We start from the raw sequence: 25,555 nt of genomic DNA, 5'->3' as shown, positions 1-25,555 counted from the left end.
ATCCCCCCGCCCCCACCCCAGGTACGAGCCAGGACCCCCCAAGGGAGACCCGCTCCGCACTCCAGGCAGCCACCCACCCGGCCCATGGTTGGTCCAGGGAGGAGCAAGGCAGGGGCCCGCCGCCCCCGCCCAGGAGGGGGGAACCCCGGGGAAAAAAGGGGGCCCACAAGGGGTGTTGTAAATATGGCCCGACCAGGCTCGGCCACAGTTGGAAATTTGGCGGGGCCCAGCACTCAGGGGAAAGGACCAGGACCCACCCCCCAGGGACACGAACACTCCCGGCTCAGGTGTAATGTAAACCCCTCCACCGCGCGGAGAGCGAACCGCCGGGCCCAGGAAGCCGGCACCCAGGGGACACGACCGCCGTTGCCAAGGGGCCCGCACCCCCCACCAGGGAAGGGGTAGGAGACAGATGGTCCTAGGTCCCACCTTCCTTGCAAAATGTGTGTGCGTGTATGTGTGTTTGAGAGGGTGTGTGTGTGCATGTGTGTGTGTTTATGTTGGAATGTATATATTGAGGGGGGAGGGGTGTGTGTACTAAGGGGGGTGCAGTTAAAATTGGCGGGTAGGGCACTAAGGGGACATCTCCTGATTACTCACAGTGATGTCCCCTCATCCCTCCACCCCAAGGGGCCCTGAATGTCTAAGGTGCGGTTAAAATGGGCGGGTAGGGTGCTAGGAGGACATCTGCTGCTTGCTGGCAGTGATGTCCAAGCACCCCCCCTACCAAGGACCCTACATGTCTAAGGTGCAAATTAAACCGAAAGAGGGGGGGCCCACTCCATACGGCAACCATAGGAGGGGGGCCACTGCCAAGTACCCCCCCCCCCCCCCAAGGCGCATCGCAGGCTAAACCCCCCACCCCCTCACCCTAATATGAGGTTATATGAGGAAGGGGGTGAGTTGGGGACAGCTGGTAGACTGTCCCCCGGTGGTCAAACAGCTGTCCCCCAGGCCCCCCCCCCCCCCCCCCCCCCCCCCAGCAAAGGGGCCAGGCCCACCCAGCCCAGGGGCCCCACCCCCAGAGGCGCTGACACCCCAGGCCCGGCACCACCCACCGCACAGGCAAAGGGACCACCCCCCCAAGCCAAGCCAGATCACCACCCCACCCCACCCCCCCACCACGCACCCCCAAGCCCAGAGGACCACGCAGCGCCCCAGCCCGCCCCACCCAGGCACCGGACCCGACCCCCCGACCAACGGAGCCCCCACCACCCCCCGCCAGGCACCGGAGGCCCCGACCCCCACCCCGAACCACGGCAGAAGGGTAAGGAGCAGCGACGACCAGGCCCCCCCACCCCCTAAGTCATGCAGTTAGCTACGGGAGACCAGAGAGACTGAATTCTTTCAAAGTTACTTGAACTTTGGGCTGACATTTTTTCCAAGCCGATATGATCAAGCAGCAGATTTCTGTGTTGACTTATATTTATATTTTTCTAGTTTTTCCAATTTATTAAAATAGTTTTTTTAGCAATACAAAGAGTTATGAAAATGATAGAGCCTAATCCTCCTTTTACATCGATGGCACTCATGTCACCAAGCACACAAAGTGACGGTGTCAATGTATTTAAACTTTTTAGTAATAATTGATTTAAGTTGCTGATATTCCAAGAAGTTATTTATTCCATGTTTGTCTTGAAGTTCCTGGGGAGTTATGAATCTTCTATCAATAATTATGTGCTCTAGTTGTTTTATGCCCCCTGCTTGCCAAGCTGGGAAGTGGATCATTTTTTTGTTTATAAGGATGTCTGGGTTGTTCCAGATGGGTGTCGGCAGCGACCCAAAACATTTTCTTTTTCCACACGGGGGGCCTTGCAAAAATAATTGAGAAGTACTGAACTTAATGAAGCCAAATGTTGGTTGATTTCATCTTAGTTGGCATTGATTGGCTTTCCCACCAGAGGAGAATTCATTAATGATTGTTGCCGTTTCATTTACATGTAAATTACTTAAAAACAGTAATATGTCATCTGCATAGAGACTAATTTTATGATGGCTGTGTTTGGTTTTTATTCCTATAATGCTCTCATTCTGTCTTATTGCTGCAGCTAGAGGCTCAATAAATATAGCAAAAAGAGAAGGAGAGAGTGGGCAACCCTGTCTGGTTCCTCTTCCAAGAAAAAAACCTGTTGGAAGTCTGTTTATTAGTTCTAACTGATGCATTGGGGTTGTGATATAATATTTTGATCCATTTGATGAATGATTCTCCAAAACCAAATTTATGGAGGGCAGCAATAAGGAACTTCCAGTTTACTCTGTCAAAAGCTTTTTCAGCATCCAGCGATAGTATGGTCATTTCTTGCTTTTTAATGGTGGCAAAGTCTATTATATTAACTAGTCTACGGACATTATCATCCGAGTGTCTGCTTTTGATGAATCCAGTTTGGTCGAAATCGATTATGTGAGGATTGATTTTTTTCTATTCTCTGTGCTAGTGCTTTGCAGATAATTTTTACATCTGCATTGATTAGAGAAATTGGGCTATAGCTTGAAGGACTATTGGGATCTTTGTCTGGTTTAAGAAGAAGGATTATGTTGGCTGAGTTCATGTTAGGTGGTAGTGATTGACTTTCATTGATAGATATGACCGTTTTATAAAATGTTGGTGCCAGTTGTTCCCAGAATTCTTTATAAAACTCAGCAGGAAAGCCGTCAGGCCCTGGTGCTTTACCATTAAGCATAAGTAACAGAGCTTCATGAAGTTCAGACAACGAGAGCGGAGAGTCTAAGTTTGTGATATGATCCTCATTTAACCTGGGTAGGTTTACATTATTAAGAAATGAGTAATTACTTCGCTCTGACGGATTGATCTGTGGTGTGTACAAGTGTTTATAAAAGTTTTCAAATGCGTTATTAATTTTGACCGGGTCATGAGTGACATTTCCTGTTTGGTCCATAATAGAGGTGATTGTTGATTTTTCTCTATTAATTTTAAGCTGATTAGCCAGAAATTTGCCAGATTTATTAGAGTTTTCAAATCTTTCAAGTCGTAGCCTTTGTATTTGGAATTGTGTTCGTTTATTGATGATGTCATTTAACTGCAGCTTTAATGTTTTCAGATCTCCCAGAATGTGTTCCTGTGCAAAAGCAGCAGAAGCAGTCTCCAGGAATTTGATTTTATTTTCTAATTCTAATAAATGTGCTTCCTCTTTGCGTTTTTTATGCGTTGAATAAGAAATGATTTTCCCTCTTATTACTGCCTTTGATGTTTCCCAAAGAAGGCATGGTGAGATGTCTGGAGTATTGTTAAACTCTAAGAAGGTTGCCCACTCTTTTTTAAAGAATTCAATAAATTCCTGGTCTTTTAACAGAGACGTATTAAACTCTCCAGGTTGTACCTGAGGGTGTCGATATTTCCCTAGAAATATTTACAGAAACTGGTGCATGATCACTGATAATAATTGGATGAATGTTTGAACTTTTAATGTCTTTTAATAGAGATTTACTGATTAATACATAGTCTAAACGGGAGTGTGAATGGTGAACCGGAGAGAAAAAGGTGAACCCTTTAGTGCTTGGGTGACATGAGCGCCAGGCGTCGCAGAGACCCAAATCACTCATGTACTGCTTTAGAATACTTGCAGACCTCCATGTGCGCTGGTTTGCTGCTTTGCTGAGTCTGTCAAGTTCAGGGTCCAAAACAAGGTTGACGTCTCCTCTTATAATGATTGTGGAGTCAGAGTGAACCGAAAGTGAGGTGAAGAATCTGTAAAAGAAGGAAGAGTCGTCAACATTCGGGCCATAGATACTGGCTATGCAATAGTCCCTATTCCTCAGCCATTTCTAACTGCGAGTAACCAAAAATCCAGTGTGCAGAACCACATGAAACCGGGCAGGGCATCCAAGCTCTTGGCAGCAGGTGCGAGTCTTTGATCGTGACGGAATTTAAGCCATGGTAATCTATGAAAAGAAGCCATTGGCCTGTGATGTTGGCCTTGACCAACATCACAGGAGAAGCCCAGGAACTTCAGCTCTCTCTGACCAACCCATCAGCTAGCAGGTTTGACACTTGCAGTTCAATTTCAGCTGTTTAATGGGAGCATGATGTTTGACAGTGACCCAAATCTCTGTCAGACAAACAGAAAAGAGAACAAAATCTCCCCAAAAGGGCAGAAAGTTGAGCTCTCTGCTTTTCAGTAAATGGGAAATCTTCCAGAAAAAACATTAACTTTGAGGATAAACAGAGAGAGGGCCCGACCTCAGTTGGAGTCAACGCATATAACATACCCAAATGTAGTCCCTGTTTCAACGCGACAGTGTTACCAGTAGGGTTAAGGACCCGGGCAACAGTAACTCCCTCTTTGACTGCTGTCACCGAATGGACCACCAGTCCAATGTTCTTTGTAATATTGGGCTCTAAGTAACCGTCAGCGCCCTCGATGACTTTCCTCGCAGGCACAGCGGGACACAGATGAAGAGAGAGCCATTGGCACATCCCTCAGTCTTCTATTCTTATCCGAGAGTTCTTTCATTTCCATTCCCATGTGAAACATGTCCTCCGTCAGTTTGAATATGGCTTAATAAAGACCTTCGGCAGTAGACACCGTCTGTACAGGCAGCTCACCCCCAGCGCACGAAGAGTGGAAACAGGGAACTACACAGTCCCTCTGCAGAGCCTCTCTGGGATTCTCACACGTCTCTTCAATCATCAAGGCCTCTTCCTAATCAGTGGCACCCTGGTCCAAACACTTAGCTTTAAGTGCAGGATCCAGACCAGCGAGAAAACGCCAGAACTTTTCCTCTTGTTGTACCACGTCTCTGTCCTGCTGGAATGCCGCCATGATGAGCCAACTTACGTCCGTGGCGAACACCTGCAGGCTTTCCCCAGCTGCTCGGGTTTGCGCAGACAGGTTGGTCCTGAAGTGCTTTAGCACCTGTCGCTGTCCGAAAGCTTCTTCAGCTTCTCCTTTGTGGCCTCATAGTCTGACTTCGCAAAGTCCCGGAGGCTGTCCCACGGCAGAAACGCGACCCCGTTAAGGCGTGTGAGCTCGCCTCTACAGGGCTCTCGACATTGTGCTGACAGCCACCTCCAGCTGTTTGATCCAGATCTGGAAAGTATGTCTATCATCTCATTCAAATGGAGCAGGCAAGTATATTTTAAAGTCCATGAAGGGAAAATACCCGTTGACGTGTCCCGTGCCGGGTTTATACGGGTCTTCATCTCCGAGCCACATGGTCGATAAGCTAGCTCCTGAGAAAAAAAGTTTGCCACTGGGAGCTATGCAGTTCCTAATCTGCAACACATTGCCCAAAGATTCCTATTCTTATTCAATTACAAAAACACATTGTATTATCTGGAGTGGTTTGCGTTGATAAATTATTTCATTTGGCATTCAGTGTTTTATTAATATCTACAAAATGTTTCATTTGAAAAGCAGGTTCTTAAAAATCAACCCGTTGAAAGAAACAAAGTCCCACTTTCTGACACACACTAACTAGGTGTGCAGAATAAAGAGATCTGTTTTGATTTTAAATCACTGCGAAAAATAGAAATGCAATACTGTCCACTCTCATGTGTATGTGATTGTATTTATCCCTCTCTATTTCTTTCTGTTATGTCAACATGGATCTGAGTGTAATCTTTTGAAGTTCTTTAAGAAAAAAAAAACTATGCATCATACGTCACTTCCGCCTCGGTAGCAGTAGAACAAGATGGCGGCTGTGTTGGAGCGAGTGGACGTATGTGTCGCTCCAGCGGACTCGGAGCCATTGACGCCGCGTCAGAACAGTCCCCTACCTGAGCAGCATCAGAACAACCCCCTGCTCGGACTGCCTATTGTTGCGATCGAAGCCATCCTCAACTTCCTGTCCTATGACGAGATTAGCCTTCTGCGTGCGGTAAGGACGCTCGCGGCACCGGCCGCATGAACGTTCGGTTCGAATAATGAGCTGCAAAATAGGTTGAAAAATTTGCGTTCAGAGCTTGAACTACTGAGACCAGTTAAACGACACACGATGTGCTCACCTGTATCCACGTGCGTGTGTGTGCGCGCGCGCCTACGCACTTTTTTGTCAGTGTGCTCTCTTGTCCTTGATTATCTCTGTTCCTGTCATGTTCTTGTTTTCATTGTGCAGACTGTATCATGTTCGTAAGCGATGTAGTGAAACAATTGACTGTATACAACTGGACCAAGTGACAACGCCCCCTGGCGTTCCCAAGTGGAAGTGCCTGCCTAACCCTGTTCCCATAAGCTGAGATCCCACAGACTTCTAAACAGCGGTTACTCAGTCCCTCTATTGTTCAGAGTAACTAACTTTTCTGATACCTTTTTTAACATTTTCTTGATAATCCCCTTTTTTTGTCATGTTATTTTTTCTGTAGTGCAAGTTAATTGAGTTTCAAACTGATAAATCAAATGCCTCAAAAATAGGTGCTCTCATGTGAAACATTAAAAGCTGTTGATTAACAGATGGTCCCAAGCTTGCTTTCAGTGGAAGGGGCGTGGTCTTCTAACATGCTTACTCCAGGACAGAGTGGTTGCCATGGAAATGTAGACTCAGACTGATCACTACTGATGATTTCTGGTTCCAACATGGACATGACCTTAATTAAAAAAATGGCAACCCAATTGATTTTTTTTCTATTAGTGACGTCACACTTACTCGATCCAGTCCCTTTATATAGTCAATGGTTGGAACTGTACTCGTATGACTAAAAAATCTTGTGGCTGCAGTTCAACAACAGAAACCAAAGGGGTCTACCAGCCTTATGGAACTTTTACTTTGTTCACATGTGCTTCATATTTAGACTAGGGAACTAGAAACAAAAATATTCCTTGTAGCACCCCACCACCATTGGAAAACAGATGTCTGCTCCAGGGTTCCAGTCAAGGGAAGCAGTGCCTCACCTGCCATCATCCTAATTTTCCATCATAAGATGTACACGAATAATAAAATGTGCCCAATTATCTAAATTATTATTTTCAATCATTTTTATAAAGCCAAATCTCTGTATTTAGCATATTTCCTGTTGAAGAACAGCATAGTCAGTGAAGTGAGGCAGCACTGCGGTCTGGCTTTTGTTTGCTTAATCCCATGGAAACTGAGTCAATGCATACCTTTAGCTTATTCAGCATATGCTAATAATATAGGGTTTATTTAAAATTATTTTACACTTTAATTTTTTTTACGTCCTCACTTTCTATTTTATAGGTAATGTGTTGCACATTTGTCTATCGTTTATTTATAGTTTGGATCTGACAAAGTCATACTGAGGACACAGTGGATGAAGGGAATAGGTCTGCCTCAATGTAGAGAACGGAGTCATTTATGTTCTACTCTGATTGCAAAAGTGGCAGATGTAATCTCATGAAAAAATGTCTCAAAATGTGTAGTAATAATGTATGACCAATGCCAGACAAAGACATCTTCAGGCACAACCATCGCTGATGATGCATGTATCTGTTATATCTGTATAGCCCCCCCCCCATTTAGAAGGCTACAAGACAAGCAAGCTGGTCGTTGTCCTTTGGGTTGTCCCGTAGGGTTGTGCCGATTCCATCGTGATGGCTGATTGACATCACGATGGAGAGACACCATCGTGATGTCACACCCCCGCCACGCTGCGAGTCGACACCATAAGCCGTGGTTAAATGTGCAAAATATCTTGATGGGATCAATGGTCGGATTAGAATTCAACCGTGTCCATGGGCCCGTTTCTGGGCCCATGGACACGGTTCAACATAAACGTTTTCCGATTATAATAAACGTTCAAATGGGGCACACTTTCAGTCAGAATAAATCATTCACACATGGGCAGTAGGGTTTCAAATACAGAAAGAGGAAATGAGTTCAGCTGAGAGGCTACATACGTGTAATATACGAATGATCTTCTAAATAGGGTTGGGCGATGTCCCCTAAATTGGCAGTTGACAATGTTTGCAGTTAACCATCGGGATGGACGATGATATCGTCGGGGGGGCTATTTTTAATTTTTCGTTCTTATATATTTGTCATTTTACTTTATTACTTTATTTATTTTATTTCCCAAATAATGACTCATCGGCGATGATCCAGGCTAAACTGAGGGAAGTGACTTTAAAAAAATAAACAAAATAGAAAAGAAGTGGTCCGCTCCTGCGTTTGATCAGACCGGTGGAGCGAGCGACCGTCTCTCTAGCAGAGCAGACGGACTTACAGTTTTGTGTTTTAGGGGAAGGGAGGATGCTTTGTAATGTGTGGGAGACTTAGGACTGTGATCCGTCCCGCAGCTCTACGTGAACGAGCAACCGAATTTAGGAGAACCGGGTCTCCCGGTAAAAGTGTGTGTCAGGGAAGAGCTCGGAGCGCTAGCTAACGCAGTGTGTAAGCTTCGAGCAGAAAGGCCGCTCAGTCCTTAGAAACTGTTCAAACAATCGCGTGGATTTGTGTTTCCAGTCGTGTCCCGACAAAATAAAGGCTGATGTTATTCCCACATATTTACGTACAGCCAAGATGCAGATTGTCGCATGGATTTGTGTTCATGCTAATGTTGTTAGCCCGTGTTAGCATACTGCTAATCCTGGCTTCCGGTTCTGTTTTTCAACAGAAAAAGCACTGACCACACGGATTAAAATTAAAATGATGCGCGAACAGGCTCTTCATAATAACCGTAACATTAATAAAAGCACGTTTAGGAGATCATTTCGTATATTACAAAGCTGACATATCTATGTATGTAGCCTCTCAGCTGAACTCATTTCCTCTTTCTGTATTTCAAACACATGGCTACACACATTGTTTTGTATTGAATTGTTACATTTAATAAAGTTTGAAAAAAGAAATAGCCTCATTTCCTCTTCCGGCTTTTCAAACCCTACTGCCCATGTGCGAATTATTTATTCCGACCAAAAGTGTGACCCATGTGAATGTTTTTATAATCTGAAAAAGTTTTTCTGGGCCCATCTACACGGTTGAATTCTAATCCGACCATTGATCCCATCAAGATATTTTGCACATGTAACCGCGGCTTATGGGGTCGACTTGCAGCGTGGCGGGGGCGTGGCATCACGATGGTCTCTCTCCATCGGGATGTCAGTCAACCATCACGATGGACGATGGTATCGTCCATCGGCAAAACCCTACTTCTAAACATGCTTTTATTAATGTTACGGTTATTATGAAGCGCCTGTTCGCTCATCATTTTAATTTGTATCCGTGTGGTCAGTGCTTTTTCTGTTGAAGAACGGAGCCGGAAGAAGCCAGGACTAAGAGGCTAACATGCGCTAACAACATTTAGCCTTTGATGAACATAAATCCATGCAGGAAATGCTGCAATCTGCATATTTGGGGAACGTAAATATGTGGGAATAACATCAGCCTTTATTTTGTCGGGACACGACTGGAAACACGAATCCATGTGATTGTTTGAACGGTTTCTAAGGACTCAGCCACATTTCTGCTTTGAAAAGCTCACACACCGCCCCAAAGCCGCTGTGTGAGCTGGTGGTCCGAGCTCTGCCCGGACACAGACTTTTACCGGAAGACCCGGTTCTCCTGAGTTCGGTAGCTCGTTCACGTAGAGCTGTGGGACGGATCACAGTCTGAAGTCTCCCACACATCGCGCACACGTATCAAAGCACCCTCCCTTCCCCTCAAACACACAGTCCATCTGCTTTGTTCAGAGACTCGGTCGCTCGCTCCACCGGTCCACTTGACTAATCAAGTGCAGGAGAGGACTGCTTTTTTTTTGTTCATTTTTTTTGTTAAAGTCACTTCCCTCAGTTTATGCTGGATCATCGCGGATGAGTCATTAGTTGGGAAATGAAATAAATGAAGTAGTAAAGTAAAATAACGAATAATAATTATATAAAAACGAAAAATTAAAAATAGCCCCCCCCCCCCATGATATCATCGTCCATCCTGATGGTTTACTGCAAACATAATCAAGTACCAACTTAAGGGACGCCGTCCAACCCTACTGTCCCGAGCTGATCACGTGATTGGAAATCAGGCCAGATCATGTGGTTGATGACTCAATTGATATTTGATGTTGTCGCCCAATCTGTATTGGACATTTCATTTATTAATATTATGACCAGCGCTTTATACTTCAGGCTTATTATTCCGGAAAAATACTCCACTAGAAATGTGCATGTCATGAACGGTTCACGACATTTTATGGCTGTAAAGTGCAGCAGAATACGGCAAGTTCAAGCTGGAGGCTAACAAAAATGGTTCAGTCAAGCAAGATGTTCGTAGATTCAGACTTGTGGGATCAATAGCTCTTTTTAAAAAATGTTCACAGACAAGTATCTCTATTGGCCTGTCTTAATGCTAACAACAACCTACAAATTAATTTCAACAGTAAAAAGACCAGGTTTTTGTTTCTTATTAATCTCTCCATGCTGCTAACAGAGAGACTGCTGCACAACACTGCTAAGTGATTTAAGCCCTTAAGACCCAAACTCTTCTTTGATACGCTTTCTTTAATTTCTCTGGCAGAGACCCAGTTAAGTAAATTAACTACTCTCCTAATACTACTCAAAATGTGATGTCTTGAGAGGTTAAAAAAAGAATCCCATAATGTTAAATAATATAATTAAATATAAATCAATTAATAAATAAAAAATGGTTCTAATGATATCAGCTAGTCATAAATACTCATCACATTAATGCTACAACAGTCATTATTAAGAATTTTTAAATGAAGACATGAATTGCATTTTGTTTAAAAATGTTTAAAGGTTCTAAAGATATTAAAGTTAAAGTCACTAAACATTTTCACATAACTCATCACCTATATAAACTAGATAACAGATCATTTTTCCCCTAGTTTATAGTTGCACTATTTTTACGTGATTGCTCAGGTTACGTCACAGAAGTGCTCTGTTTAGTGTTAAATGATAAAACAAAGTTGATGAAATAAAATGGTGAACCAACCTGAATCTGTTTATTAACTTTGTTCATTTTTTAAATGACTTCTAAAAGTATCGGATCAGGACTCTGTGTCAGCAGATACTTCAAATCAAATGACTTGGAATGGGATTGGCCCCAAAGAAAACCTGATCGGGACATCCCTAGTTGTCATGCAGATTGATGGAAGGCTGAGGCAGCAGAGTTGTGGGTTTGATGAAAGTTTCTGCTGTTCTGCAGGTGTGCAAGCGTATGGACACGATCTGCCAGCGTGTCCTGAACCAAGGCTTTTTGAAAGTGGAGAGGTACCATAGTCTGTGTCAGAGACAAGTAAAAGCCCAGTTGCCCAGGTGAGTTCCTCTACTGTGGCATTTATGCTTTCTCCTCTAGGAAATGTGGAAAATTAGGGACCTTCATATGCATTTTTCCAGACAACTGGAGTAGGGAATATGGTCAAAAAATAAAATGGTTTTTTTTACGTCATTCCAATTTAAATTTACGATTTTTTTCCTTTTTCTCACTCCTTTTACCTTCATTAAAGGGGCTGTATCATGCTTTTCTTATGCCCTTCGGAGTGATTTATTTCCATATATATGATAGTATATTACCTTTGGCACACTAAAGAACAATTTTTTAATGAAATATGAGTTATTTTCACATCACATTTCCCTACCTGGAAGTAAGACAACTTGATCTCTGAAGCACCGGCTTTGGCTCCGAGTGATGTCATTCACGTGATTCATGATGTCAGCCTAGAGCCAGCCTCAGCAGCGTGTCTGCGTTTCGCCCATGAAAACAGACAACCTTTGAACTTTTAAAAAGAAGGATGTGCATATTGTGCATTTAAATAAAAACGTTTTATTGATCGCCACTTGCTCCACAGAGAAAGTGTGTGTGTGTTAGCCTGCGGGGGTGCTGGCAGCACAGACTCTTCCTGGAAAGGGGCTGTTCCCCACTTTGTGACATCGCATATTTTGTGGATTGGGAGGGGCTAGCGCTCAGAGCGCAGGTTTTTTGAGAAATACTCAGAAATGCATAAATATATCAAAATACCGCTTTGAGTTTTTTGTGAGGAATTAACATAATACTACAGAGGCCGTGACCTGACATGGGTAACAAAACAATGAAATTGTTCCCATTAGTTATTATTTTGTAATAACTATAAAATAATAATTCGTTCCCACAGAATAAGTAAATTGTTCCTATGAAATATGAATTTGTTCGAATGAAGACTTTTTTTTTGCATGAACCAGAAGTAGTTGCCGTATTTTCACGGCACACTCGGTTATAGGGCGCAGTCTCGGTTATGGGTAATTTTTCAGTATTTGACACATACAAGAGGCGTACTGGGTTTGAAGGCGCGGGCACGTTAACACCAGTGATGCACGATCATGACTTTTTACAACTGATTCCAATACCTGATATTTTTCTGCCTCTTGTAGTACCATAATTTCTGAACTACAGAGCGCACCTGATCATACATTTTTAAATGATAAACTATTTCATACATACCTAGGCCGCACCTGTCTATAAGCCGCATGTGCCCACATTGAAACATATGTTGTAGAATGATATGTATGTGCTAAAAGCGCGCACCGCATGTGTAAGAAAGAGGAGCGAGAGCGGGCAACGGAAGAGTGTTGGGGGTGCGTGTTCATGTTTGATATACAGAGTAAAGGAGAACTGTAATAAAAGGTTTCCCCCAGATGAACAATGATTCTTTCTTAACCCACTTTTCCATGATGAGGGTCTGTTTATGCTATTCATCACAAAGCAGGAATTTACATTAAACTTGCCTCTTCCTTGACACAAAAACCGTATTCCCCCTGTCTCACTCTTACCCTTTCTGCTCGAAGCGCCCCCTAGCAGTCGTTAGAAAAAATGCATAAATTAGCCGTATCATTGAATAAGCCGCAGGGTTGAAAGCGTATGACAAAAGTAGCGGCTTATAATCAGGAAATTACAATACTTACTACAATAGAAATATAAGTAGGTACAAAGTAACAGCAAATGTTTCTTATGTATTCAACAAATTTGCAGAACTAGTTTTAAATGCAAAAATATTGAACAACAGATACATGTACAAACACTTTATTAGCCTTTTCAGTCTGTCATACATCTGTGAACAGAGAAAGTGCATTTCAATGGTCAGAACAAATACTTAGACTTTAACTTAAATAAAAATGTAACAAGTACATTTTTCAATGCCTGATATAATAACGTGCTAAAGAAATAGCTTAATCTTAAAGTGCTTTGTTGAAACTGAAGTGCAAAATAATAACTATAAAGTTTTTAACTGATGTGCAAAATAAATGGTTGCTCATAGAAATAAACTTTTCAAAAACATAAACATTCAAGCATTTTACAAACCAGAATGACAAAAAGAAATAAACCACCACAATGACATTTCTTTTTTTGCTTTTAACTGTGGTTGGATCAATGGGAGATCGGCTGATAATTATCGGTATCCGATATTATCATGCAACCCTAGTTAAAACATACCGGTAAAACATGCATGCTAGTGTTTGTTTAAAAAAGGCAGCAGGAGCAAAACTGAGTTGGTTGTGATTTATTTTTCATTTTTCAGTCATCGATCAGCATCCAAAAATCCTAAATTTCTATCAAACACGGTAGGTTCTCTTTCGTCTTTGTCAGAGTCCGTCTCGTTGCTGTGCGGCTCTTCATGAAGGCTGGCGCCTTTTCAGCACTTCGAAAGCAGTGCAAGCAAAGTTAGACCAAGCCTCTACAATCCATCAAAAAGTGTGGTGTAACTCGCCTGGCGCTGCCTCCCACAACATTAAAAACCGTGCCACGTTTGAGTATCCTGCCGTGCTGCTCCCATTCTTCTCGACATTGTGACTCACCGGGATGTCAAAGTCAGCGGCGCCTCGTCCATGTCGGTGATGTGGCTGGAGGTGTGTGTGGCAATCTTTTTACTGCAGTATGGGCGGAAGATGGACAGCTTTTCGTTGTAAGTTGTAATCTGCTGGAAGTCGCTGCGGCACCATAATCCTCACCCGGATGGAAAGATGACGGCATTTTACAAAACAAAAGCAAAGCTTCATCTGTACTGCCCTCAGTCGAATGGTGACTGCAGAGAAGCTTCTCCAAGCTGATCGCTGATAGTTAATCCATCACTTGAGTTGCATTTTTTCCGCCCAAACTCATCTTGAGTTTTTGTTTTCCAGCTTCCTCCACTTGTGAACCATGGATTCATTCATCTTGAATTCTCTGCAGCTGCTCCCATGTTCCTCCGTGTAGCTGATAGCTGCAGTTTAAAGTGCTTCAGCCATGTTGTAAATAAAGTTGTTCACGCCCACACTTCACTCCCCCGTTCTCATCTCGTCTTCTTCTACGTCCCACAACACATCATAGGGCGCCCCCTACACGTTGGAGAAAATTTAAGACTCATAAGTGCGCCTTATGGTCGTGAAAATACAGTACTTGTGGGGTAGTCTCTTTTATGGATTGCCCTGATTTTTTAGAAAATGAAGCAAATCTTATCTACTTTGTTGGATATGCTAAGTTTCACTTTGCAAAATGTGGAACTACACTGTTTCCATTACATCATATATGCAAAGAAACACAAACCAACTCGCGTGATAAGTCATTCATAAATACTGATGTGAGCAATACTTGGATTTCCAGCAGATACCTTCCACATTTCTGTTAGCGTATGTCTCATTACATGGAAGACACGGAGGATGTTTAGAAATCAGATTTATATTTTTAATTGTTTTTATTGAGAACAAAAAGAGAATTGTTACATGCATGAAGTACAACGAAACAAAGAACACTCTCAAACCCCCCCCCCTCTCCATAGTTTGAAAGACAAGGCTATGAGATATATTCTTCAATGTTACAAAAGCATACCTCTGATCAACTCGATGGCCGAATCGGTCAACCAAATGGCAACAGGTACATATATAGCCGATGTGATATTTATACATAAAAAAAAAATAAAGCAATAATTAAAGTTAAGTCTCTCTATCTGTGACACACCTAGGTGTGCAGACACAGCCGCGCTCGGTAACCCGCCAATCCAACCTCTTAATGCTGAGTGTCAAGCAGGGAGGCATTGGGTCCCATTTTAAAAGTCTATGAAATGGCTTGGCCTGGGTTTGAACCCATGACTTTCTAGTTACAGGGCGAACACTCTAACCCAGTGTTTTTCAACCAGTGTGCCGTGGCACACTAGTGTGCCGTGGGAGATGGTCAGGTGCGCCGTGGAGAAATTACCCTCATTAACTGATCTAAAAACATTTTCCATCTCCAGGAAATCAGCTCTTTGTTCATCCAAACAGGCCCTGATAAAACACTGAGGAGTTAGGAATATAAAAGATCTTAAAATGACTTTTTCTTTGTGTTTATTTAATTCTATTAAAGACATTTTGATAAGAATCACGGTACCGCGATTTACCTGCAGCTATAACTGTGTAAGGAAAAGTCCCGCCCCTTTAACTGTCTCCGCCAATCATTCTTGAAGACTTAATCACATGTCATCAGTCTGACCAATCAGAAGTGGTTAAAGTCTTCACTTCCTTGTTCTTAATTCTGCTCATAAAGTCGCTCAGTGCTAACAAAAATACCAGCTAAAGACGAGCTTTAGCTGGTGGTTCATCTCTTATAAAAAAACAGCCGCAACTTCCTGCTTTTTCTGCCACAATTATCACAAAAATCCACGTGATATTGCGCGTGCGGAGGGGGGGCTGTCGATCAATACAGACCATGAATTTCTGCTTTTTTTTTTTTTTTTTTTTTTTGGATGCTGGTGTGCCGCGGGATTTTTGTCAGAGTTAAAGTGTGCCGTGGCTCAAAAAAGGTTGAATAACACTGCTCTAACCACAAGGCCACTTAGCTGGTTCATACTAATAATTATTAATAATAAACTGTAAACTACGGGGATGTGATGGTAGAATGTGAGGAGGCCTCAGGTATAATTCTGAGTTTGCCAAAGTGATCTAAAACTCCAGACAGAGAAAAATTTGTCCCTCGATCCCCGAACTGAATATTTTATTATTTCAAGTTGTAATAGTTGCATAAGATCTGTCAGCCACTGGGACACCCTGGGTGGGTCTTTAGATTTCCAGTGCAATAATATACAGTGCCTTGCTATTAGAGTAGCAAAAGCAAGAATGTCTTCGTGTCTTTTTCTTAATGTATCTGGGTTTTGGTGTGAAACGCCAAATATGGCTGCTTCTGCACTAGGCTGGAGGGTGATATGGAGTGCATCTGATAAGGTTTTAAAAATTGTAGACCAATAGTTCACCAAAGCAGAGCATGACCAAGGGCCTCATTTATAAACGTTGCGTACGCACAAAAGAAAGCGTACGCCACTCTCTACGCAATAATTGAGATTTATAAAAAGCAAACTTGACGGGAAAATGTGCGGTCCTTCACGCAAGCTCTGACCCAGGCGTACGCACAAAAACGGGTGGAATGAGAAGCGGCGACACCGTCGGCAGATGGAAGAAACACGTGAAAGTGAAAATGACAATACTGCCTCTCAGAAATAACATGAAGACTTCACAAAGCAAGTCTTACAATTAACAGCCTACATGAACACCCGTTTGATCGATCAGCATGAAACAAACAAAAAAACATACGAAAATTACAACAGAAATTCAAATGAACCCTTATTTGCAAAAAGAAAAGTGAAATATGTTCTGCAATATGTGCATGTTGTGCAATTCATCCTCATAAATAATATAGTTAACAGAACGAAATAATGTACAAAACTGATATTCTGGTCAGTGTGTCCGTCTGGCGGAGCAGATATAGGTGCGGACGTGCGGACGGATGGACAGATGCACTAATTGTCCACTGGGGAAAGTTGTTTTCATAGTAAAACATTTGTTCATAAGCTATGGAATTATGGTATTCATGCATATGCCTTTAGTTTGTTTTATTTTTGATAAAACAATGTATGGCGTATGTCTCAACCATTCAGAAAGCAACAAGAAATTACATTTGCGCTGAACAATTTCCCATTTCCACGTTGATTATTACCGACATCTGCAGCTTGTCAGATGTCATTGAATGGATGGAAATAAAATGCCCCATCACAATGCGTAATGACGCACAATGGCTGATCTTGCGCTCTTAGAAGATGTGGCAAATGGAAGAATTCGGAGTGAACGCATCTTTAGACAGCAAGAAGAGGACGAGTGGCTTATGAGCCGGTTCCGACTTCCTCCAGCCGTCCTGTTGGACCTCTGCGGGCTTTTGGGGGGGTGTCACCCGGTGCACCTGGCGCGTCGGTGTTACCCCCCCGCCTCAGTCACCACTCCACTTAAAAGGGATTCCCCAATTATTGCCGCCAGTCTTTCATCAAGAGGGGTCAGCTCCGATCCAATTATGGCTGTCAGAGTTGTTGTTTTACACCAGTTGATGTCAGAAGCCTGGAGCCAATGCATAATTTTTTGCAGGTGGGGCGGAGTCAGCAGCTGTGCAGGAGCTGCACTTCTGCAGGAGCTAGAACTCAAACATATATACATACACACACAAAACAAGCAGACAAGACCAGGGGTTGTAACATTCACATTTTCATCCTGGAACTTATTTAAAATCTTACTTGTGTCATTGGAATTTTCTGTTTTACAACTTTAGTGTGTCTCTCATCTTTTTCAGAAAACATCTTTTGTCTATGAACTGAGCGCGTATTCTCATGGAGAAACTCGGACAAAATGTGGTCATCACATGGTTAACAAATATCAGACGATTGCGTTGATGTTAACCAACCCTTAATTGGCTGTGATGGCTCTTTTTTGCTGCTGTGTTTTCCCCGAATTCAGTTCAGACTTGTAGATATGGTGACTCTAGGGAAGAACAAAGAAAAGGAATTGACTTTCTTTTAATGGAGGAAATCATTTTAGTCACAACTGAATTGCTTTGAGAAACTTTACAATAGATATTTGTCTATGGAATTTCCAGCTAATTGTCTGATTAATAACTACTCTTAAAAGTATTGTTTGTGCTGTTTTTATGTTGTTGTGTGGCTCGTCCTACATGGAGTTTTTGGGCTGGCATGGCTCCAGATTTGCTCTATTTCTCGTTAAGATTCTCCTTAAATTCCTCCATTTTTGTGAACCATTCAGGCGGGAGTCTGAGAGAAGGAACCACTCCCTTGCTCGACACGCAGACATCCTGGCAGCCGTGGAGACACGCCTCTCCCTGCTCAACATGACCTTCATGAAGTATGTGGACTCCAACCTCTGCTGTTTCATTCCTGGGAAGGTGAGCAAAACAAGCTGCTTCACTGCCCCAGCCAGGATCTCATTTTAAATTCACAAAGACGTGCATAAAACAGACTCTTCACTCAAAAGAGAAGCAGCAGGTTAATGGCTTGAAGCTGGTTTTCTTTAAGTCGGTCTAAAGTTTCTGCTGATACACCTGTCTCTGAAACCAGTTGGTCACAAATGTTTTAGCAAAAGCTGACGTCTTTCTAATGTACAGTAGGGGGCGCAGCTGTCTGCCAAAAGACACCTACTTTCTGAACAGGCTGAATCTCAGCTGTTGTTGGGCTAGGGCGGTGTAAAAAATAATGGATTAGAATCAAATTTGGAATGAAAAAATCTGGAATTATATTTTTATGTCCATGTCCAGGACCACACACACATTCACACCTAGGGCAATTTAGAACCTCCAATTAACCTGCGAAGCATACTTTTGGGTTGAAGGAGGAAGCTGGAATGCCCAAAGAACACTTACCCATGCACGAGGAGAGCAAACGGAAAGGTCCAAGCTGGGATTCGTACCGGGGCCTTCTTGCGATGGGGCGAGAGTGCTAACCACTACATGTTAGACGATCTTTCTCAGGGATAGATGATATTTTGAAATTGTTGGTGTGTGGGTTTCATGAGCTGGAATCCCAATTCGTTTAAAAATGAACAAATAAATAATTGAAATCAATTAAGCAGTGGACCCCGAATCTATATTTTATGAAAGTTTAATTTTTTTAAATGGAATTATGAAAATGAATACACTTTTCCATGAAATTGTAATGTTCTTGGAGGCCTGTATGTTTTACTGTCCATTGTACTGGTGTTCATTGTAGATCATGCATCTACAAACAGGCCTTTGTTTGATAAGTTCATTACCCACTGACCCCCGCCCCCCACTATATCTCCCTTGTGCTACCAGAGATAAAGTTATGTGTATTATTGATCAGAGGGAGTTAAGGATTGGGTTAAGGATTAGCCAGACCCTGTTTTCTGATGCCAGAAACCCAGGAGCTTCCGTAATTCCACCTTCTACTGTGTCTTCAGGTCATCGATGAGATTTACCGTGTGCTGCGCTATGTGAATTGTACCCGAGCCCCCCAGAGAGCTCACGAAGTTCTTCAGGAGCTGAGGGACATCTCCTCCATGGCCATGGAGTACTTTGATGAGAAAATTGTCCCTATTCTAAAGAAAAAACTACCAGGAACTGATCTGTCCGGCCGCCTCATCGGCTCTACTCCAGGTAACTTTCCATTCTCTGCTCCTAAAGGCTGCTCACTAGAAAAAGCACCCCCCAGGATTAGGTCTGTAAAGGAGGTCAACCCTTAGTAGGTGGATAATCCCTGTGGTGATCTGTTTGTTTGTTTTAAACTAGTTTTGTAGTTTCCAGTCAGGATCTAGATGAGGGGCGGGCAAACTACAGCCCGGGGGGCACATGCAGCCGGTAAAACGGTTTGACATAGGCCTGCAAACTGGAATAACTTATATTTATTAATAATGTTTTTTCCCCTGTACTTCTGGTGTCTCTACATCGATCAGGGGTCTCAAACTCAATTTACCTTGGGGCCACTGAAGGCAGAATCTGGCTGAGGCCGGGCCCGCAACCTCAGCGCACGCACACGCGCACAGCTCGTGTGTTTGGGAGCCAATCAGAAATTTAAACTTTTTTACCCATCTCAATTTAATTATTTTATAATTTCAATTAGGGTTAATTAGGGTTGTGCCGATACCATCGTCCATCGTGATGGGTGACTGACATCCCGATGGAGAGAGACCATCGTGATGCCACGCCCCCGCCACGCTGCGAGTCGACACCATAAGCCGTGGTTAAATGTGCAAAATATCTTGATGGGATCAATGGTCGGATTAGAATTCAACCGTGTCCATGGGCCCAGAAAAACGTTTTCCGATTATAATAAATGTTCAAATGGGTCACACTTTCAGTCAGAATAAATAATTCGCACATGGGCAGTAGGGTTTCAAAAGCCGGAAGAGGAAATGAGTTCAGCCGAGCGGCTATTTCTTTTTTCAAACTTTATTAAATGTAACAATTCAATACAAAACAATGTGTGTAGCCATGTGTTTGAAATACAGAAAGAGGAAATGAGTTCAGCTGAGAGGCTACATACATAGATATGTCAGCTTTGTAATATACGAAATGATCTCCTAAACGTGCTTTTATTAATGTTACGGTTATTATAAAGCGCCTGTTCGCTCATCATTTTAATTTGTATCCGTGTGGTCAGTGCTTTTTCTGTTGAAGAACGGAGCCGGAAGAAGCCAGGACTAAGAGAGGCTAACATGCGCTAACAACATTTAGCCTTTGATGAACATAAATCCATGCAGGAAATGCTGCAATCTGCATATTTGGGGAACGTAAATATGTGGGAATAACATCAGCCTTTATTTTGTCGGGACACGACTGGAACCACGAATCCATGTGATTGTTTGAACGGTTTCTAAGGACTCAGCCACATTTCTGCTTTGAAAAGCTCACACACCGCCCCAAAGCCGCTGTGTGAGCTGGTGGTCCGAGCTCTGCCCGGACACAGACTTTTACCGGAAGACCCGGTTCTCCTGAGTTCGGTAGCTCGTTCACGTAGAGCTGTGGGACGGATCACAGTCTGAAGTCTCCCACACATCGCGCACACGTATCAAAGCACCCTCCCTTCCCCTCAAACACACAGTCCGTCTGCTTTGTTCAGAGACTCGGTCGCTCGCTCCACCGGTCCACTTGACTAATCAAGTGCAGGAGAGGACTGCTTTTTTTTTTTGTTCATTTTTTTTGTTAAAGTCACTTCCCTCAGTTTATACTGGATCATCGCGGATGAGTCATTAGTTGGGAAATAAAGTAATAAAGTGAAATAATGAATAATATGTATATAATAATGAAAAATTAAAAATAGCCCCCCCCCCTTTCCCCCCATGATATCATCGTCCATCCTGATGGTTTACTGCAAACATCATCAACTGCCAACTTAAGGGACGTCGTCCAACCCTACTGCCAATATCACACACCCACCCACCCCACCCTCCAGTGAGTAAAGGTTACAGCAGCATTGCCATTTCTGTGCTGCCCAGCGAGACATCATACGACGTGTACTTTTCTGGTGACTTTTTGGGCGAAAAAATCCACAAAATTACAATTTCCAATTCCGTTTCTTTTTTTCTTTTTCCCATTCAAAAATAATTGTATTTCATTTTATTTGTCACTGATCTGTCAGGGGCAAGATCAGAGGTTTTGTATTTAATGTGATGTAATTGGGCAGGACTTGTGCAGGGGAGTCTGCCTGACAAGCATTTACTGTTAGCGTGGAGACGGCTGGACACCCCCCCCCCCCGGGTATCCTAAATTGATTCTTTTCTTTTGGCATTGGGACTGAAGTTTTCCCTTTTTTGTGTTGGACAGAAAACGGACTCCAGCCCTAGACAGGTCTCATTTTCCTTTTCCCTTTTTTCAAATGTGACTAGATTTTGGGTGGGTGAGTCACCTGCCCTCCCTGTGGATTTAAGAATAGTTGCATTTCAGCTGAACAGTTGCGCTTGTTTCATCTGTTCCCCTGGTGAACAGATTGAATGAATTGTACTTGAGAAAAGGTTGTTGTCACCTACAGTGGGGCAAAACAAAGTATTTAGTCAGCCACCAATTGTGCAGGTTCTCCCACTTCAAACACGATAAGGGAGGCCTGTAAGTTTTGTCTCTCAGTTATGAGAGACAAAATGAGGAAAAGAAAATCCATAAAATCACATTGTCTGATTTTTATAAATATATTTACAAACTATGGTGGAGAAAGGTTTCTCATTCACCCAGTCTGCCCTGATTTATACAACATGAGGCTGAATATGTAAAAAAAAAAAATCCACACACACATGCATAAACTCGTGCCCATGGTGGTTAAGTCAGTTAGTGGTTTTTGGCTTAAGATTTATAACATGAAATACTCACACCTGGAGTCCAGTGTTAATATGATCAAATTTCTGGTCGTAAAATGTCTGCGCTTCGTCGGGCGTGTCGAAGGTCAGTACCTTGTTGTCGAACATCACTCGCAGACGAGCCGGGTAGAGCAGGTGGAATTTGACGTTCTTCTGGTAAAGCGCTTGTTTTACACCATTAAACGCAGCTGTATTGTTAGCCAGCGAATGACATCCTGGTAAACTCTGATGGTGGCATCTTGGTATTTCAGCTCATGACTCTTGCCGCAGCGCAGCGTCGTTTTGCTGGAACCTAGAAAAGCAGACCAGGAACGTGCGAGGAGATGATCCTTGGCCAGGTTTGGAGGTTGGGCTTCGGTCAGCTCTCTCAAATTCAGGCAGTGCAGAAAAAACTTCGGGTCCCATCAGCTGCATCAGCACATCTGACATGAACTTTACGGGGACTTTGCTGTTTCCACTGCCTTCAGGGATGTTCAGAATGCAAAGATTGGATCTCCGCTGCACATGTGACCGGGGTTTGCACGCTGTTGGCCGATTTGGCAGATTGAGAAATCCTCATTCTTAGCAAGAGAACCTGATACGACCTCCCCAGTGAAACGTCTTAAAGAAAGGTTGACACAAAATGAGTCGGAAGCCTCTTCTTATGCGTCCTCTCCCTACATGTCACAACTGGAAGTCCCCTCTATTCCACTTTTACTTGCATATTAGGAATCAGGAATCTTTTATTGTCATTTTATCACAGTGATAAAATGAAATTAGGTTCTCTGGTCCCAGGGGTGAACAGGAGGGGGCTTAGCACACAGCCCTGGGGGGAGCCCGTGCTGAGGGGTGATCGGGGAGGAGGAGACGTCGCGGATCTTCACAGACTGTGGTCTGTCCGTCAGGAAGTCCATGACCCAGTTGCACAGAGTGGGGCTCAGGCTGAGTGTGTAGTTTTTGGATGAGGGTCTGTGGGATGATGGTGTTAAAAACTGATGTGAAGTCCACAAAGAGCAGTCGAACGTACGAGTTCTTGTTCTCTAGGTGGGTGAGGGTTGTGTGGACCACAGAGGAGATGGCGTCCTCTGTGGATCAGTTTGACCTGTAAGCATATTGGTGCAGGTCCTTGGTGACATCAATGGATTGATTCTGTGATGCAGGTAATGACCAGTTTTTCCAAGCATTTCATGACTATCGGTGTCGGGGCCACTGGCCGATAGTCATTCAGGCCCGTCACTGAGGAGGGAATGATGATCACCTTCATTGATCTAGGGCCTTGTGGGGGTGGTCCGGTGGAGGGGGGCACAGTGAAACACCTGGGCTCGTCTCTCACCAGTCCGCCCCCAATTTTAATTGTCATTTAAGACACCACACACTACATGTTGGCACCACACGCTCAACACATACACACTACACACAGAGGGACCCTGGGGTGGGGGGGACTCTGTTGTTTGCCATTGGTGGTTTAAAAAATTTGAATCTACCTGTAGGGGTGATGGGGTGGAGCTTAAGAGTAAGTATGTTTGTTTCAGTTGTAAGGTTGGACCGTTTCACTGAGGTAAATGAGCAGAAGTTAGGTTCCTTTGGCTCCGTGGTGAAAGATGTTGGATCCACCTTCTTATGCTTCTAACCAATTTATGTCATGCCTGAAACGCCACTCTTTCTGGAGACTCCTGCTTTAACCCTTTAACACCTGAGCTTTTGCTGCAGTCTTGACTTTCCTCGAGTTTTCTCAGATGATTACTTAATCCATTGGAATTACAGAAATTGGGCAAATGGTCAGAGAGCTACAGTAGTTCAAAGTGTATTTTTTTTTTGCATTGAAGACATTTCTGGTATTAAAGGGTTAACTGCTGAATGGCCCGCAATCAGCAGGGGGCGCTGTAGTCTACAGCCCCTGCTGTAACTGTTACATCAAAACTAGCACATTGAGAGTTCACCGATGTCCTTGAAGCTTTAACAGGGCAGCCATGGTTCTACTGCAGTTTGACTTAACACTCTGTCCTGTTCCCTCTCAGTGGCTGGACCATCCACATCGCTGACCACCATGTCCCTACTGGCCAAGAACACACCGTCTCGCTCGGAGATGACGAAGGTACAGCAGCAAGTGAAGGTGAACGGCGCTTCCATGACGGCTCTGCGCAGAGAAATGCAGGAGGTCCGTTTGAAGCAGCTAGAGCAGCAGAAGCAGCTGCAGGACCAGGAACAAAAGCTGCTGGAGCAGAGTCAAGTGATCGCTGAGCAGAATGCTCGCCTCGGAGAGCTTGAGCACAAGCTCCGTGAGATCCTGGACAGCCGTGCCGCCACCATAGGGAGGAGGGGGTCTGCTGCTGCTGTGTCCTCCACATCATCTGCTGTGCCAAGCACGCCTACTACTGCGCTGACTGATAGCCGAGCCTCACTTGCAGAAGCAGACGACAGCTCGTCGCTGAAGCGAGCCCAGAGCCCAGAGCTTCCCCGACAGTCCAAACGACTGCGCAGGAGGAAGTGAGACTAGACGCTCTGCCCATTTTTGTGTCCAAGGCTTACCTCACATATCAACTCCCCATATTGATCCTTAAACCACCAACTGTCTGTCTCAACAACCCATGTTTGCATATGGACCTTCAAGGATGTTGGCTGCTGACTCAAGCGGGAAATTTTAAATGATTGGAAATGCCAAAAAGACCTGAATGCATAGGAAAACTCTCCTGATATGCATTTGATGCCCTCAGACAGAACATGAGGACCTGAAGGAGGTTCTGCTGAGGTAGACCTCTGGTTATGAGGCCAGCGGCAGGAATGATGCTCAAAAATACTTTTGTGTCTGCTTTAAAATGAAAATCAAAATATTTTTATTTAAGACACAAACAGGAGGATCGTAGTTCAGATCCTCCTCAGGACTGTTGAGACACTTTTGGTCTATTTTGTAGAGCTCCATCTGAGACCTTAGCTTCTGTGTCAAAGTTGGGCCAGCCTTGAAATGTTTTGCACGAATGAGCACACAGGAAGATAAATTTTTCGGTTCTATCAACTTTAACACGGAGTAGAAGTCCCTCAGCCCTGCCCTGAAGAAGGACTTACTAGAAAGTTGGCTGCTTCACAAACTTGTTTGCTTCTCTACTTTCTTGTTAAAAGCATCACTGTGGCCCACGTGCACATGTGCATTGGACCTCCTTTCAGTTGTCATCTTCATTAGAAAACTGTTATCTTCATGTCTTTGAAGCTGTGGATGAATTCTCATGTATTTGAAGGACATTTCAGTCAGATGTATCTATTAAATCTTAATATAAGGATACCTGCAGGTATGTGTACGTCTCTGATTTGCCCTTTGTCTTTCATTGAAATGGGTTCTGCTGGAAGTCACCCCACTCCTTGTTCACCCTTAGTTCCAAAGGCAGTCTGTTGTTTCTTTATAAAGGTCTTCATGTTTAGCAGCTTTTCTGAACTTTAATCTAAACTAAATTTGCAGATCAATGGTATGTCCCAGACTGATCCATCAGCTGCTGCTCCAGAAATTAATGAGCACTGTAGAGCTGCGTACACGCCGAACGCAAGTCGTGCGGCAGGGGCAGCCAGTTTGTTTTATGGTAAGTCAATGGTACAGCCGT

General features: G+C 43.6%; 1 protein-coding gene and 1 long non-coding RNA gene across 2 annotated transcripts; one reads left to right on the top strand and one right to left on the bottom strand.

The window, feature by feature from the left end:
* Positions 1-1,440: 1,440 nt before the first annotated feature.
* Positions 1,441-6,102, bottom strand: LOC144984088 (uncharacterized). Its single transcript, XR_013647740.1, has 2 exons — positions 5,966-6,102; positions 1,441-5,889 (listed from the first exon to the last, which is right to left on the bottom strand). It is a non-coding gene; the product is annotated as an uncharacterized LOC144984088 (long non-coding RNA).
* fbxo28 (F-box protein 28) lies at positions 5,621-25,242 on the top strand. Its single transcript, XM_004084368.5, has 5 exons — positions 5,621-5,838; positions 11,074-11,183; positions 17,931-18,069; positions 19,101-19,296; positions 23,984-25,242. The coding sequence occupies exons 1-5, from the start codon at positions 5,653-5,655 to the stop codon at positions 24,454-24,456; spliced, it is 1,104 nt and encodes a 367-aa protein (XP_004084416.1). The 5' UTR covers positions 5,621-5,652; the 3' UTR covers positions 24,457-25,242.
* The last annotated feature ends 313 nt before the right edge of the window (positions 25,243-25,555 follow it).

Source organism: Oryzias latipes, chromosome 15 (assembly GCF_053564925.1).
Source record: "Oryzias latipes strain Hd-rR chromosome 15, Olatipes_Hd-rR_3.1".
Classification (NCBI taxonomy): Eukaryota; Metazoa; Chordata; class Actinopteri; order Beloniformes; family Adrianichthyidae; genus Oryzias; species Oryzias latipes.
This window is presented reverse-complemented; position numbering and strand designations above follow the sequence as displayed.